The sequence below is a fragment of the Phycodurus eques genome, chromosome 16 (assembly GCF_024500275.1).
Source record: "Phycodurus eques isolate BA_2022a chromosome 16, UOR_Pequ_1.1, whole genome shotgun sequence".
Taxonomy (NCBI): Eukaryota; Metazoa; Chordata; class Actinopteri; order Syngnathiformes; family Syngnathidae; genus Phycodurus; species Phycodurus eques.
Genome location: NC_084540.1, coordinates 12,995,147 through 13,007,905, shown reverse-complemented (window position 1 = coordinate 13,007,905; position 12,759 = coordinate 12,995,147). Strand labels below are relative to the sequence as shown.

Genomic DNA, 12,759 nt, shown 5'->3' with positions numbered 1-12,759 from the left:
GACGGTGACAAAACGCTCAAACAGTACAAATAAAGCAAATAAAACAGTCTCATCAGTACCTGCAGCTCTCAATGCCTGGTCTTCCTGGAAGGCTGTAGCTGCCCAATTCCTGTAGAATGACCACACACTCTCTCCTAACCCCTCCTACCTGCCTGGGGGCTGTGGTAGTCAGCTCCCACAAGTGAATGGTATTGTCATCTAGAAGTGACAACAGGCGGCCCTGTGACAGACATAACACCACAAATTAATACACCCGTATCAGTATTATTTAAGATGACACGAAGAAGACTGGCTTTGTTTTTACCTGTCCTTGCAGGAAGTGGATTTGTATAACAGCGGTAGTGTCCTTGTGTAGTCCTGTGAACTCCACACCAGGCGCCCCATAACTGGGCATAAAGTTAAGAAAGCATATCCAAATACCGGTTTTCAAAAAAAGCATACATTTCTTTAATAATACATATCTGTCCACTATCACTGTATGTGACTGGGGGGGGCCACTATGAAGACAGTGAAAAGAGATAATTAGTGAGCTGTGAAGCCAATGAAACATACTCGTTAAATGTAATAGTAGAGAGGTCAATGGCGCGCCAAAGAAAGCTCATAGCAATTTACAACACCAGCTGACGCAAATGTCCAAAATAACACCACCGTGCACATGTAATCAAGAGCAATTTTCGTTGGGTGAATTAAGCACAACTGAGAGAAAAAAAAGTGATGCCATGTAAACAACATTGTTAAATGTCAACATGGAATTGGCACCAGCCTGATAAAAGCTTCACATAAACACTTGGAATTTATGTAGATTAGATACTTTTATGCCTGCAGCCATGTGGATTGGAAAACAAAACAAAAATGTTAGCCCTTTCGTTATCTTGGCATTGACATTACAGTGCACTTTGGGGCTTTGTAATGCTGCCAGAATCAGCTTCAGTTTGTTTTATTTGTATTAAAGATATCATTTTTCAATATTTTTCCATATATGTTTTCAATATAGTATTATGGGCTCAGTCATTAGCTGAAAGATCTTAGTCATTCTCATAATTGTGATTTCACAATACCACTCAGTTGTATTTGTCCTGCGTACCCCTGCAAGCTCCACAAATGTCACGTATGGTCTGCAGCTGGTGTGTTCTAGTGAACATGTCACAAGGTTCTATCAGTCAGGGTAAAGGTAGCAATACGTATTTTCTTGACTTATTTTGCAGCTTTGGGAATATATGTACTGTATTAAAAAATAAAACCTTTGCTCATAAAAGCAGAACAGTCTTGAAATTAAATAGAAGAACTTGATGTATGACAAGTTATCTTGCTGGACCAAAACAGCATGTCATAAATCCAATTTCCTGAAAATGTGTTCCTCATTCTTACATACAGTACATCAATACTGAATCTCTTCATTTCCACTTATGCTGGAGGCCTAAAATGTGTTATGCAAGCATTCCTGAGTGTTGTCACTTCCTGTCACCTGTTTTTAGTTGCTGCAGCAACACACATCTCAAATAGCTAGAGGTGTAGGGGGACACGCACATGAGTTCAGTTTAAATAGCACAGGTAAAACATTTGCCTGTCAAAAGAATGGAGCCTCAATACTACAAGGCAAGGTAAAACCATTGTTTCTGCTGTGATAAAGATAGACCAATGAGACATTGTGCTTTCCTAGGAATGTTGTAAAATAGATCATTTGAAAATGTAAACATTTGCAGGTGTATATAAAGGAAGTGTTGCTGATGATTAAATAGTTTAGACTTATTGTAAGAATTCATTAACATGATCATTGTTAATTTTGATGAATAAAATTAATTATTAAAACTATATAACCAAAGATAATTTGAGCAAATTTGTTTTCAGATGTTTCAGAAGCATGCATCAAACTGGTAGGTAGTCCTTTGTATTATCAGTACACCAGAAGAGGCTCTCATTTAAACAAAAAAAAGGTTGGTGACTAAGTCAGACACTGACACCATTCTGGTCAGCAGCACTTCTAAAAGGAAGCAGGCCATTGGTGTCAAATGAATATGTCACAGCACAAGTTGTTGAATAAAAAGGCGTGCGCGCACACACACACACACACACACACACACGCACACGCACGCACGCACGCACACACAGCTGAAGTGTAATGACCACAAGTGGTTGACATGTCACACTCTCCAGATACTTCCTGGCATTACTGATGATGTCATAGATGAAGCCTCATTTACCATTACTGCATTGTGTGTATGTGTTTAAATGTTTCAGTTAACTTCCTTCCCCAAAAATGACCTGTGCATTGGCCATATTACAAGTCATCAATTGTCCTGTAAGTAAGATCATACATAACATACATGCATAATAAAACGCTCTCACTGGTATGTATAAATTCTTCAAATACACACACTGACAACATACCTACAATTTACACTGACTTCTAGGATCTTGACAAGAAGAGAAATAAGGCTGGGTGCTTTATGAGACCCCCCCCCCCCACCCACACAAAGAGGAAAAGTGGGTGTAAACAGCCAGTAGCATTGTAGAAATTAAAAACTAGTGTTTCATTGAATGAGGCTTTTCGTGTGAAGAAAAGAGCCATCTTTATCCGACTGAAATAAGCCATCCTAGTATTTAATTTTCTCATTATATAGTGTATTTCAATGACTCCATACAGAGTCATTCAAATAAACTGCCCATAACATTAGATACACCTGCACAATCTTATGAGCTCCAATACAAGAACTGTAACGTAATAATACTGTATTATTCTTGTGTGGCCAAAAGCAGTGTAACATTTGGAAAACCGAAAGGTTGTAGAGAAAACACCCAGCATTTTTGGGAGGGGGGGGTTGAATATGCCTCAAAGTTGCCTAACATGCAAGTGTTTTACTTTTTGTTTTTTTATGATCACACCACACAAGGATACCAGTGATGACAAAGAGGAAAAATGTGATGAAGACCAAAGAAGCAGCAATCTATTTATTATTATAATTTAGCAGTCGCGTAGACATCAAATTAGGAGACGAATCTGTCCTAATTGCTCAGTGCAATCAATCTGCTACAAGTTGACAATTTATAAAAATAAAAAAAATTAAAAAAGGTGCAATGTAAACTGCAAAGAGAGCATTTACCAACAGGCACACAGTAACCATCTATGTGGATGGAGATCAACTTCCCATAGCAGACATGTTTTGCTCTTCTTTAGACCATAAAAAAGGTGAGACAAAATCAACAGTGCCACAGTCGCGTTGTGCACTCCACCTTGTCTCCATTTCCTACTCAACAGTCAATTCCATATAATGAACCGAATTCTCAATTATCAAATCAATGAATGCATTATTATGCCCATCCTTTATCCTCATTACTATATATAATTCCAGAGATTCAGATTCTCTCAGATGTGAATCTCTAGATTGACTATTAAAACAAGATTTGAGGAGAATTCATGTGTTCAACCTATATCCATGTGAGTTATTTGTGGTTTAAATAGGACTCAGAAATATTGGTCTTCTGGGGAGCATAAAAACTGCAGCCAAGTCTGCCTTCATATTTAGTTATGAAAATATAGCGGTTCAATGGTAGGGTTGATGACACTATTGTTCCCTTTAATGGGTGATTGACAGTTACTGCATCAAACTTATACTTTTGATGAATGTCGTTATGTAAAACACACCACATAAAAAGAGTGCTTCCAAGAGAAAACTGACACATGAAAGGAGCCGCCACAAAATATCAGCAAGCTTTGCCAAGAATATCAGAGGCTTCAAACAAAAGACGAACACGCACAAAGCAATCAAACCCAATAGTACGTGACAATTTGGAAATATCAGCAATGCAGTAATTAGAAAGAATCCTCAGAGGAGAAAATAACCTTCTTACTGAAACTGTAAGCAAAAATGTGCGCAGAAGGCGGAGTTTCACAAGAAAACGTAAAAAAATAAAACATACGAGAATGGGAGATGTCTCCTGTATTTTGTTCATTGTGGCTAACCTGTTGAATGGCACAATGTGTTCATTGATAAGGCTTGTCCCGAAATGTTAACAATGGCAGTCTACAGTAACTTCCAATCACTGAAACTCTCTCTCTGGCATACACATACATACATACATACACACACTTGGCCAGTGATGCAGAAAGAGTGTTAGCAAGGATAAAGCGATTTCACGGTCTGAATACAGACAAACAGAAGGCATTGTCCTCCATGCGCACACAACAGGCAGCGCACCCCTTGACACACACACACACACACACACACACACACACACACACACACGATATGGATGTGAGGACGGAAGGATGATGCAGGATTTTTGTAAAAAGATGACCACAGATACATACAAAGACACTCCAATGTAAAAAAGGTCAGAGGTCAACAGTGTTTAAATTCATAGTTGAATTGAAAACAGTGAACAACTTCCTCACAGCAAACTTTTTAGACATCTGCTGAATGACTGTCTCCACTAAAAACAAGCAAAGCAACTCCACCCACCCACTAGAGACACAATCTACATCTAAATTTGCATCCTTTGCCCCGACTGGGAATCGATGTGGCCCACTTTCCAAAAGTGCAACTGATATACTTGGCTTTGAAATCAAGAAGAGAAGCCTCAAGCGTTCTGGATATTTCACAATAAAGGCACCCAATCATTTGCAATACCCCAGAAAATGCCATGTTTTTCTGTCATGAATACGGCATCATATAAAACCATGATTTGAAAACATAAAACCTAAACGTTCAGTCTTTTAAAGACACCTCACCAGCATCCTTATGGACTCTGGATTTTTTAAAATTATTTTATCCAGTTTGCATTGCTGTTTAACAATCTCAACAACCTCTCTGTTGGACTCGGTACATGAGGTAAAAATAAAATAAAAAATAAAATAAAAAAATGGGGACGCGCGTCAATTCATCAGTATGTGTGCAGATGAATGAAAGAATGTGCTTCTGACTTGAAGCAAATTGGACAGCTTTTTAAAAGCCCAAAAACTGTCATTAACGAGCAGCCAATAAAAGACTTAAAATATATAAAAGGTTAGTTTGGCTAGGTCACCTTTGGCATCAAGCCTATGTGCTTATTAGCAAAGGCTCTTTTTTTTTTTTTTTTTTTTTTAAACCTGGATTCCCTGCTAATCTGTATGCTTAAAAAATAAAATAAAATAAATTAAAAAAATAAAGAAATGTTTGTCAAATCCAAGCTGTACCATTGCTATGAGTCTGTGTGATCTAAAGCTGCAAATTTCATCCCGATGGCTTATCGTTTTAAAATTTAATATGGAAAATGTTCATGTCCTTTTATCTCAGGTCAAATCTTATCGGATGAGGTTGCTTATATAGGATTAAATAGCTAACAGGATGTTGAGTTTGATCCAGTTTCTTAATTCTGTTGGGAATCAAGTAAACAAGATCTCAGAACCATACACTCATTAGAGATCTGCACTCTCTGATTTATCTTGAGTAACATGTCAGTATGAAGAGTGGTATTTGCATTTTATTTAAAAAATAAAAATAAAAAAAAAAAATACAAGTTTGAAGACATTTTGAAATGATGGCAATCTTATCTTAATTTAACTAGCAAGCAGTGTCCCAACGCCCATGTTTTTGGACTTTTGTCTATGAAATTACCTTTGAGTGTGTGTGTGTGCCTGTGTGTGTGTATAAATATTAGCTCGTCCTCAGGATGTTAGTCACCAATACCAGAAGTGTGCAGTCACAAAGTTTTGGTGTGTTTTAGCACATACAGAACAGAAGGTCCAGTACAGTTAAACTTTGCTACACTTATATAACCTCAAGCAGTCCTATTTTTTTGAGGTAAGCCAAACACTCATCTGATGTGCTGAGATGCAGATTTTTAAAGTCCTCCGATCAGAGCACTTCAACCCAGGCAACTGGACTGGTTGTCCTGGAAACCAATTCAAAAGCTCTCTTTATTAAGACGCGACTGAGCAACAAAGCTCTTACTCACATGACACACACACACACACACACACACACACACACACAGAGACGGTTAACCCAGGGCACACATTCCACAACAGGAGACGGGAGTCCTCAGCATTGCCCCGCCACCCCCACACATTATCTCTCTCTCGACACACACACACACACACACACACACACACACATATTATATAAAAATACACATGCATTGTCCCACTCTCTTCTCCGAGGCCCAGACTGTGGTTGAAGCAGAAACTTTAAGCCGTAATATGACTCTGCCTTTGTAAACACAAGGAGAGGGAGTGTGCATGAGGGAAGAGAGGAAGAAAGAGGGAAGAAATGGCAAGTTAACAACAACAAATATTGTAATGTTTCACTGGGGACATATCCCCACTGTCAACTTTTTGACAGACACGCAGCACTTTCCCCAGGTGTCTGCCCCACACAACAGGCAATACTGTATAGTGCAAGTGTCTACTGTAGAACAACCATGCTAGCAGTGGCCTCCAGGTCAAACTCATGTCAAAGAGTCTGATATTATTAGGGAATGTACACACATGTATACAAAATAAATAAAGCTGTTCGTAAACTAAATTCAAGTGTAAACACAGCCAGGTTCAGGGATGTGTGATCCAGCCAAAAGCTCACGATTGATTTGTTACTATGGCGTAATGGGTGCATGCTCCTTGCCATATTTTTATTTGAGATGGTTGATTAAGTGTGTGCTTTTATCTCAAGTTGCTGCACAAATTCTACGGTAGACTGGTGATTTAAGACATGCATTGCGTCATCTGACATTTTGTCCTCTACACTACACCTACAAAGATGCACATTAAACATTTCTGCATGACAATGCTTTTCCAGTGGAACTTATGTAGTCGTAAAAATTGTCAATTGCACAACCCAAACATCAGCATATCGAGCCAAACCTCAGCCTACCTCACTAGAACCAAGTTCAAAGCATCAAAGTATGTTTCACTTTTTCTTACGCTTGTGGCTATTTGTATTTCAACAAAGCTGTTACACGAAGGAGAATAGATGTTGGACCAGAAGTTACTTAAAAGGACTCACATTCAATGCAGTGTTTTATTGCTTCAACGTGTTAATATTAACAGTAGTTTCCAGTAACGTCTTATTACACTTGTGAAACACAAACGTAAAGTGAACTGTTTGAGTCACATAAAGCGCCGTGAAAAAGTATAAAATTATGTTTTTGCATAGTTTCCCCACTTTAATGTTTAAGATTATAAAACAAATGTAAATAGACAAATATCACCCAAGCGAACTTAAAATGATGTCTTTAAATGGTGATTTAATTTGTTAAGGGGGGGGGGACTATGCAATGTTACCTGGCCCTGTGTGAAAACGGAATTACCCCCGCCCATTGTTAAATCGTGAATTAATTGTGGCTAATCACAATTTTTGGTTAATTTTCACTGATCACACCCAAGCCTGATTACCTCCAGACCTGTTCAATCAAGAATTGACTTAAACAATCATTAAAGTGGGGAAACTATACAAAAAATATAATCATTTGAGAAGGAGGCCAATACTTTTTCAAGGCACTGTATGTGACAAGTCATTACACACATCCATGATTAAAGATTAAAAAAACAAAAAAAAAAAGTGTATTTTGATGCTTTAAAAATAGCTTAACATGTTTTCACTATGTTTTTTTTGTTTGTTTGTTTTTAATAAAGGCTAAAAAATATCCCAGTTTCACCCTGTAAGAGATCATACCCATTTCTATAATTTGAAACAGATTGTTTATATTGTTTTAAATCTGGACAAACTGGCACTCTACCAGCATGCCGGAAACTGTAGAGGGCATGACGCTACATTAAATTATTGGATGACAATAGGTACAATTTACCGAAATTAGTGCAAATCAAGGCTGCCCAAAATACAATACGTACTAGTACCTACACCACAATTATTAGAAGTGCTGGTATCCACTCGACAGTCGCTCGTTTTGACTTGAATAGTATAATGTGATCAAATACTACAAGAGAAATATTTTTTTTTATCTTTGGGCGTTTAACTTGTATTTACTTAAAATGTATGAAGTCTTCAGTAGGCTGTAATTATGCAGTGTCAAAAATGAAAACAACTGTTTACATAAATGTCATTGGGGTCTGCAGGTGGATCCTAGCAATTGCTGACCAGCTCTGTGGATACTGCATCAAAATGACTAATTTTCAAGTTTATTCCAGATTCCCTGCGGGTGCAAATTTCCTCGACTTTGTATGCTTTGCAGACGGTGATGACTTTCCAGAAATTCCAGCAGCAGCTGGGACTCTTAAACAATGAGGAAGACTTCTCTGGGATATGCTGTATCAGTCATTTCGAAAGAGTGCTGGAGTTATTTTCCCATCCCATCTGTCACTCTCATACAGCTTTTCTACAGTATATTGCCACTATTTATCTGCATAGCTCCATTCCACCATTTCTCATTCCATCACTCTCTCTCTCCAATTGCCTGGTACCACCAGCCTGTCTCAATAACTCCCCCTCCTCCCTCTGACTCTAAGAGCTGCATTTCAAAGAGCTGATTCTCCTGTCTAATGCACACACAAACAAACATCTTCCCACACAATGATAAATGAGTGCATATTGGCCAAACAACCGTACAGTTGCTACGCAGAGACATTGGTATGTTGATGAATCCTGTTATTTGCCGCTTCTTTGCTGCAGCTCCAACACTCACAAAATTAGAAATACGCAAGACCAACAAGAACCACGCAAAGAAACTACTGGTATACAACACAAAACACTACATCAGACTTGTCCCTCTCGGTTGATGATCCACTAAAATTCTACAGCTTGAAAACAACCGGGCAAAGAAGAACATGGTATACAGCAAATAGTAGACATAAATGAGTATGTATTAACCACAAAACCCCCATGGTAATTGTGCCAGTGTTCGCCACCACACAAAGATAAACACATATGTTATGTCGCAAGGAAGGAATTTGGTCGGGTGCTAGAATCCCCTTGGCCGCAACCAAAGCAATGAATTTACAGAATTCTCAAATTCCATGAGTGAAATTGCATATGGGATGATTATGTTGTTTGTTTTCCTTTTTTATCAAATATTAATCGTTCTAGCCACCAGTTTAGTCAGCACACATTACAACAGCAATATCCCACAGGTGTCCATGTTACATAAGGCAGCGGCTCTCAACTTTTGTCACCCAGGGACCCAAATTTCCTTAATTGTTGCAGTCGCGACCAATTGTATATATATATATATATATATATATATATATATATAAAACTTTGTCAAAAGTAGCACTCATCAGTTTTCCAATATAGATAATATAATATGCCCAAATGACTCAATGCCCAACACATCTTTGCTTAGGGGCTGAACTGTAGGCAAAACTACGGGACTAAATTTGGGCAATCTGCCAACACGGATTAGACCAGCGTGGCAGATTCGGGCCAATTCCTTCTTCATGGCAGTACAACAAAAAAACATGGCCCTCATTTCCCAGAGGCCAAAGAGCGGGCAGACAAGCTTGGCGGCAGAGGGTGTTAAGAATCACCGGGTTAATTATGGCTGCTTACGGACAACGGACTTGGCTATGCTAGACCAGAGTAGTCACTCCTACAAACATTTGAAGTCAAACCAAAGGACAATCTTTAGAAGTAGCAAGAAAAAAGCAAAAAAGACATAACGCATGAAATCTTATTTTTGGGACGCTCAATGTGCGAACGCTAAAGGGCGATTCTTGATTAGAAAAGCTACAACATGAGCTAGAATCAATCAAATGGGATATAATTGGACTTGGTGAAATACATCGGAAAGATTAACCTATATTGACTCTCGATAATGGCCATCTATTTTATTACAGTGAATCAGAAACGAACGCAATGGTGGAGTTGGTTTCATTATTAATAAAAGCATCGGCAATTACGTTACCACCGTAAAAAAGTATTTCCGATCGAATCGCCACAAGTACCATCTCCATTAGAAAGCGTTACTCACTTCAATTGATACAAATATATGCACAGACCATCAGCCACACCGACCATGAGGTGGAAGAATTTTACAAGGATTTATAGTCAATCAAAGCACACATTTCTAATAGTTATGGGTGACTTTAACGCCAGGATTGGCCTTAACTCTGGCGAGAAATCAATTGGATCCTACGGCATGGGATCAAGAGACGAAAGAGGAGAACGCTTAATAGAATTTGCTGAACAAGAAGGCTTATACTTTATCAATTCTTTCTTTAACAAGAAATGGAACAGAAAGTGGACATGGACAAGCCCCAAAAGGTAACACTAGCATCATAGACTACTTCCTGTCCAACAAGAAAGGGGTATTTATGGATTGCACCACCCTAAACAAATTTGACATTGGAAGCGACCATAGAATGGTTTGGGTCAAAGTGCAACTCAACTGACAACTTGAATGAAAGGAACTTCTAAAGAGCAAGCTTACCAAATTAAACTTAATTCAAGAAAGAAGCGACGTGTTAAAAATACGTTTGGCTAATCGCTTTAAAGCTCTTCTAACGCTGGAAGACACAGATCTGTCAACACACAACAATGAAATTGGAAACAGGATTGTTCAAACTGCACACAAAATATCGCCATCAACGAGACAGACAACAACATCCAGAATATCTAAAGCTACTCACAACTTAATGAAAAAGCGAGGAAAAATTAAGAAAAGGGGCAGCATTATCAGCAAAATTGAAGATGTTAAGGCCGGAAAAGCTTGTGGCCTGGATGAAATTTCTGTTGAAATGCTTAAAGCAGGACGGAACGAACTTAATAAGATCCTTGTAAAACTATTTCAACGCTGCTTGGACTATGGAAATACCGGCGACATGGAAAGACGCAGAAATCATTTTGCTACATAAATCAGGCGATAAAAATCGACCTAAGAAATTATCGCCCAATAAGCCTGCTCTCAACGATTTATAAAGTCTTTGCAAAGATATTGGACAAACGAATTGGAATCAAACTCAGTGAAGCACAGCCAATAGAACAAGCGGGTTTCGTACCGGTTTTAATACTAATGGACCACATACAGACAGTTCAACAAATAAATCGAACGACACTAGTACGAAATGCCTCTGTGTGTAGCCTTCATCGACTATGAAAAAGCGTTTGACTTAGTCACCACCAATTCAATACTGCAGGCGCTAGTAAATCAAGGGATAGAGCCGACCTATAAACATTCTACAATCAATATACAACGATTCTTCAGGTTCAATACGAATTGATGATGAAAGAGTGCGAATAAGTAACTAGGAAAAGGGGTAAGGCAATTTACAACTCTCCTTGAAGAAATATTTAAAAAGCTCAATTGGGAAAAAGGAGGACTAAAAATTAACAGCGCTTATTTGAGGCATCTTCATTTTGCAGACATTTTATTCTCCTACGTTGCTGAACAACTACAGCGTCGTATTCAGGAATTAGAGTTAGAAAGCAGTCGCTCAGGTCTGAAAATGAACAAAAGCAAAACGAAGGTCATGTTCAATCGTTACTGTCCACAAAAAGATATCATTATTGTACACAAAAAGATATCAAAATGGAGGACTATGTCCTAGATGCCGCCGACAACTATTGTATTTTACGACCATAAGGTGCACCGTATTACAAGGCCTATTTCTGTATTTAACACATAAGGCGCACCGTTTTATTGGGCGCTGGCATGTTAAAACATACACTAGCTTAAAACACGGTAGCATGCACGCATGCTAAAACAATGTTTTTTTAAAAGGCAGCGGGAGCAAAACTGAGTTAGGTTGTACTTTATTGAAATATTTAACAATTTATTCATTTTTTTTAAAATCAATCCTCATCCACAAATCCATCAAAGTCCTCATCTTCTGTATCCGAAATGAACAGGCGGGTAAGTTCTCCATCAAACACGCCAGGTTCCCTCTCGTCATTGTCGGAGTCAGTCTCGTTGCCATGCGGCTCCTCAGAAATAATGCCGGCTTTTACGAAAGCTCGAACAACAGCTGCCTCCTAGTCTTAGTAAAGCTGTGTTTGCCATCTGTCATCCATGGCTCCCACATCGCTCACAACTTCACTTTGAACACCCTGTTTACACGGATGTCCAGCGGTTCGTCAAGCCTCCCGGAATGATGGCAAGCTCAGAGTTATTCCACTCAGTCGAATGGTGACTGTAGAGACGCTTCTTCCGGCTGTTCTTTGCTAATGAATCCATTGCTCGAGTTGGTCTTCCAACTCAGGCCACCTCCCCTTTTGTTCTTCTGTTTTTCCCCACGGAAACTCGCCTTCTTCTTCTTGACTTGGCGAAGCTCGTTTTCCTGCTTCCTCCACTTGCATTCTCTTGCGGCTGCTCGATTCCCATGTTCCTCCACGTAACTAATAGCTTGCAATTTAAACTGTGCTTTGCAAGCGCGTCTCTTCGTAGGTGCCATTTTCAGGGGTCAAACCGATCGATAGATAGATAGATAGATAGATAGATAGATAGATATATCTCTATATCTATCCCTCTATCTATATATATATATATATAAATAGAGAGAGAGAGAGAGAGAGAGAGAGAGATATTTGTCAAAAGTACTTTGTCAAAAGTGGCATTCCATCAGTTTTCCCATTACAAACAAACTCAAACATTTGCATTTTTGTATAGCTTGAAATAGCCGTGTTTAAGTGTAAATGCAACTTTACACAAAGCACCACATTGTGTTACTAAATTATTTACAAGAAGCTGCAGATACAACAGATTTGTATCCATTTTACTCTAATAAAACACTCAAGCGTCAGATCAAAATAAACATCCATTGATCCATTGTGCCTTGATGTTGCTTAGATACACCTCACATCATAACACGAACAGAGGACGCAGAGACATGAG

The 12,759-nt window shown here is 38.7% G+C and overlaps 1 protein-coding gene across 3 annotated transcripts in view; it reads right to left on the bottom strand.

Moving 5' to 3' along the window:
• llgl1 (LLGL scribble cell polarity complex component 1) overlaps nt 1-12,759 on the bottom strand; it is a 36,602-nt gene that overhangs the window by 17,523 nt on the left and 6,320 nt on the right. For all 3 annotated transcript variants that reach the window (XM_061701642.1, XM_061701639.1, XM_061701641.1), the window contains exons 3-4: nt 305-386; nt 60-220 (exon numbers count right to left, since the gene is read on the bottom strand). In XM_061701642.1, the coding sequence (XP_061557626.1) occupies nt 60-220; nt 305-386 (243 nt within the window). The remainder of the gene's footprint in view (nt 1-59; nt 221-304; nt 387-12,759) is intronic.